At 36.5% G+C, this 5,602-nt stretch overlaps 1 protein-coding gene across 1 annotated transcript in view; it reads right to left on the bottom strand.

Moving 5' to 3' along the window:
* Positions 1-456: 456 nt before the first annotated feature.
* LOC137652746 (nuclear factor related to kappa-B-binding protein) overlaps positions 457-5,602 on the bottom strand; it is a 126,821-nt gene continuing 121,675 nt past the window's right edge. The window contains exon 21 of the mRNA XM_068386152.1: positions 457-615. Coding sequence (XP_068242253.1) covers positions 457-615 — 159 coding nt within the window. The remainder of the gene's footprint in view (positions 616-5,602) is intronic.

Below are 5,602 nucleotides of genomic sequence, written 5' to 3'. Positions count from 1 at the left end.
AAAGGCACAGAAGAGCTTCTGTTTTCCCTTTAGCCTCTTTTCCTGTAGTTGCCTTACTGTAAAGGTGGCATCCGCAGTCCTCCTCCCCTCTGAATCCATAGTGCTGTTACCCAATCTATAAAATCTCTCATTTAGTTAAATCAGTAGAACTTCAAAGTTCAAACTAGCAGCAAATGCTTTTATGTTGAACAGGCTGACATAAGTCTTTTTATAATTATATATGAATTATCTGTTTAATGTTGAATGTTTTTTAAAATATTTTATTTTAATTTTTCATTACTTATTATATTGTTTATTTATTTCCTTTCCTCACTGGGCTATATTTCCCTGTTGGAGCCCTTGTTCTTATACCTTATAGCATCTTGCTTTTCCAACTAGGGTTGTAGCTTGGCTAATAATAATAATAATAATAATAATAATAATAATAATAATAATAATAATAATAATAATCCCCTCTCAAAAACCTTCAACACCATGCTCTGTTAGTTTCATTCCCCTGTAGTTACCACATTCCTTGATATCACCTTTCTGCTTAAATATAGATGTCATTAGACTCTCCTCCCAAACATGCTCTTCCCTGCCAACTCTATGGTCCGTTGGAACAACTCTTGAGGACTATAATTCAAAACCCAACCAAATTCAATAAGTAAAAACAACTAGAGTTTTCAAGGAAACACATTCGAGTAGGGACATGAATTGTTGAATACTTAGCAGATAAATTATTACACAGATCACGGAGATGTGAAAATGAATTTATCATCAACAAATGAATAAATGCTGTGTACAGTACAGTATTCACTCCTATTCACGGACAAAGCCTGCTCGCGTTTTTGCTTCCCTCCTAACACCTTCAACAGGAACAAACGACTTTATTCTGGTGTTGAGTTACGGAAAAAAGAACTCGCCACAATCAACACATTTCAACATCATTCGTACGTGTTTAGTATTCATGTTTCGCCACAAATTATGCCTTTTGGTTTGACGGGAAAAATTTTCTTTAGAATCTAACCTTGGGGACCCGTAATTATAATCATAATTATAAAATACCCTTGCAGTCAAAGTTTTGAACGTCATTTGTCTATAAATATATACAGCAAACCATTGATAAAAGTGTCGCAATATTCTTTTTCTTCACTTAATTACGCAAGTCTAAAGTGCAAAAGATATTTATTTAATCTTCTCATAACTCGAGTAGGCCTACAACATATGCATATGCAGTACATACCCGACCTGCCCAATTAAATGTACAGTGCATAGCATGATAATAATGCCGCATATTGATGGTATATCAAAAGAATGTATTTTTCATTTGCAAGGCAGTCCGATAAGGTGGCAAGCAAATGCCCTTATCTAAAGAACCCTGATAAGAAGGAAAAAAGAAGAGGAGAGTGTGTGTGTTCAGGTGTCAGCTAGCTAGCCAAGGAAACGATAAAAAACATCAGATATGTAAGATAGGCCAGCCCTCCGTAAACCTGTTTCTCGTCGTAAGAAAATTCTTTCAGTAGGCTTCTCACTTTTCTGGGCCTAGGCCAATAGCAAGTCTTAAAATAATGTTCGATGGTTAGTGGGTCAACGGTAATACACTTGCCGTCACCCACCTAGCACTATTCCCAAATATACCCAAACGATATTCGGCTTAAAAAACGCACGAAATATATCTCTGAGAGATAGGACTTCTCATGTGAAAAAATAGACTATTATTACTACTATTACAACTACTAAAATAATTCTATTCTATATTATATCGGGTTTCGACTACATTTATATGAGGGAATTTATAGGGGGAATTGCTAGCAGTGGAAGTTACTACCGAGCAAACACATTCACTATGTTCATAATCACGTGATTCCAAAACTTTAAGAAAACCACAACACACACACACACAAAAAAAAAAGCAAGGGTGGAGAAAAGACAAAGAAACTAAGCCATTTTTAATACGTCATTCCACTCATGCAACTTATCCACGAGTACCTTGGGTACACGAAAGAAAATCTATAAATACCAAACTGATACGCTGGCTGAATATTACCCCTACTCAACGGTGTCAGGGGGACTTGGGTCTCCGAATTAAGTAAATCTTTGTTAATGTAATTCATAATACGTAACTAATTTAATCATAACTTAATCTGGTATAAACATTAGTGTTTGAATCGTGCTGATGTTGGTAAATGGACTGACTCGTTTTTTTTTTTTTCACTCCACAACCAAACCACGTAATGAAGTGAAGGGAAGAACACTTGAGAGAGAGAGAGAGAGAGAGAGAGAGAGAGAGAGAGAGAGAGAGAGAGAGAGAGAGAGACTGGACTGAACTGGCTCCCAGCCACAACGCAACGCACATATGCTTGAGCCAATGAGCGTCATAAGATTGCTTGAACGCATTGGCTGCAGTCATTGAATAGTCTTCTCTTGACCTAACGTAATACAGACAGCATACCCTTACCGGAATTGTCCCCTGACCAAATGTAATTGATTGCAATGTCAATATTTAAGGATACGAAATTCATTTAAAGTTCGGTGCATGTTATACACACACACACACACACACACACACACACACACACACACACACACACACACATATATATATATATATATATATATATATATATATATATATATATATATATATATATAACTAATTATTTCTCTCTCTCTCTCTCTCTCTCTCTCTCTCTCTCTCTCTCTCTCTCTCTCTCTCTCTCTCTCTATATATATATATATATATATATATATATATATATATATATACATATATATATATATATATATATATATATATATATATATATATATATATTTTATAAAACACATGCTTGTTGCAACTCAAAGAGCTGTGGAAAGAATAACGGTTTAACATTAAAAGAGAAAAAGAGCAACATGGAAACGCGAGCAAACTAAAGTAGAGAATATTCTAAATAACACACAAGAAAAAGAAATGGATATGGGAAGGACAGAAAATGAAAAAGACAGATGGACAAGAATAACTCTCTACCGCTAGAGAGTTATGGGGTCTTTTGACTGGCCAGACAATACTAAATTGGATCCTTCTTTCAGGTTACGGTTCACTTTCCAATACCGAGCCCCATACACACACACACACCGATAGGATAGGATGGCCTATTCTTTACATATTCTCCTCTGTCCTCATACACCTGGCAACACAGATTACCAAACAATTCTTCTTCTCTCAAGGGGTTCACTACTGCACTGTAATTGATCAGTGACCACTTTCCTCTTGGTAAGGGTAGAAGGGACTCTTTAGCTATGGTAAGAATCTCATCAAACCACTGTTCTCTATTCTTGGGTAGTGTCCTAGCCTCTGTACCATGGTCTTCCACTGACTTGGGTTAGAGTTTTCTTGCTTGAGGAAACTCAGGATCTATCCTATTTCCCTTCCTCTTGTTTTGTTAAAGTTTTTATAGTTTATATAGGCGATATTTATTCTAATGCTGTTACTGTTCATATATTTTATTTTTCCTTGTTTCCTTTCCTCACTGGGCCATTTTCCCTGTTTGGGGCCCCTGGGCTTACAGCATTCTGCTTTTCAAACTAGGCTTGTCGCCTAGCAAGTAATAATAATAATAATAATAATAAGTCCCTAAATACTGCAAAAGCAAAGGAAAGACGATGGAATGACGAACTAAAAAAAGTTTGCGGGTATAGACTGGCATAGAAAGACCATAAACAGACGCAAGTGGAAGGACTTGTCTGAAGCCTTTGTTCTGCAGTGGACTCGTAACGGTTGATGATGAGAAAGATGATCTTTTAAATTTAAGTGCATCTGGCCGAAGCAAGAATCGAACATATGTCTTTGAATCGAAACAGACCAGACATTTCACTTTAATTCATTGAGCTATGAATTCAGATACTACCGCTAGAGAGTAATGGGGTCCTTTGACTGGCCAGACAGTACTACATTGGATCCTTCTCTCTGGTTACGGTTCCTTTTCCCTTTGCCTACACATACACCGTATTGTCTGGCCTATTCTTTACATATTCTCCCCTGTCCTCATACACCTGACAACACTGACATTACCAAACAATTTTTCTTCCCTCAAAGAGTTATCTACTGCACTGTAATTGTTCAGTGGCTACTTAACTCTCGATAAGGGTAGAAGAGACTCTTCAGCTATGGTAGGCAGCTCTTCTAGGAGAAGGACACTCCGAAATCAAACCATTGTTCTCTAGTCTTGGGTAGTGCCATAACCTCTGTACCTTGGTTTTCCACTATTTTGGGTTAGAGTTCTCTTGCTTGAGGGTACACTCGGGCACACTATTCTATCTTATTTCCCTTCCTCTTGTTTTGTTAAAGTTTTTATAGTTTATATAGGAGAAATTTATTTTGATGTTACTGTTCTTAGAATATTTTTTTTCTTGTTTCCTTTCCTCACTGGGGTGTTTTCCCTGTTGGAGACCCTGGCCTTATAGCATCCTGCTTTTCCAAATAGAGTTGTAGTTTAGCAAGTAATAATAATAATAATATCGAACTTAGCTTAGGTCTATTTTTATGGAATCATAAAACTCGTAAAAGAACGGTGACTTTGAAAGCATAAGAAAAAGCGGTCATCTTGTAAGCTACTTGATAAATTTTTGGGTTCCCGGCATCCGTAAGTAATGCTGCTTTTTTTTCCATTATAGTATCAACAACTCTGTCACTCGAGACAACACTCAACATCACCTACAAAGATGACGCCCCGATTCTCATTTTGCCTTTCGTTATCTTTTCCATGGTTATTAAGAGTGGTTAATTACCCAAAATATAACTAACTGCATATATGAATAAAAGGAAGTACAGTATTAGGGAGTGCATCCAGATTAAAATTTAAATAACAATAATAAAAAAAGAATCACTGCGACTGCAGAAGACAAAATAATTCCAAAGTTACCTTATGAATCCATCTGTACCCGTGTAATCAAGAGAGAGAGAGAGAGAGAGAGAGAGAGAGAGAGAGAGAGAGAGAGAGAGAGAGGAGAGAGAGAGAGAGAGAGAGAGCGCAAACCAATCCTTTCCCACTGTCAGCCGGCAGACACCAGAGAGTAGTGCCAAGAGCAGTTTAATTTTTGATAACTCACCCCCCCCCCCCACCTTCCCTCTCTCACAAGAATAACGTTTACATTAACGTGTATGATAACAAATAGAGAAGTAGGCGTCCTTTTGATGATGATGATGACGATGATGATATAGTTATTTTAGTCCCACTATACGACTATCGATTATTAATTTAATACATCCGCTAACTAAATCAGACAACACTCAAACGCCTTTGTCTGTCAGTAAAGAAAGTTTAAAAACTATATATATATATATATATATATATATATATATATATATATATATATATATATATATATATATATATGACGATCATTGAAACCTGGAACAAATGAGAGAGAGAGAGAGAGAGAGAGAGAGAGAGAGAGAGAGAGAGAGAGAGAGAGAGAGAGATTCATGTCATTTGAAAGGCTTAAATTATGGGGTGAAAAATATTTTCAACGGTCCTTGTAAACAATATAAAAATATGCATTTTGTCAATACAGTAGCAATTGTTAAAACGATATAGGTCTCTCTCTCTCTCTCCTCTCTCTCTCTCTCTCTCTCTCT

This window comes from Palaemon carinicauda, chromosome 14 (genome assembly GCF_036898095.1).
Source record: "Palaemon carinicauda isolate YSFRI2023 chromosome 14, ASM3689809v2, whole genome shotgun sequence".
Lineage (NCBI taxonomy): Eukaryota > Metazoa > Arthropoda > Malacostraca > Decapoda > Palaemonidae > Palaemon > Palaemon carinicauda.
This window is presented reverse-complemented; position numbering and strand designations above follow the sequence as displayed.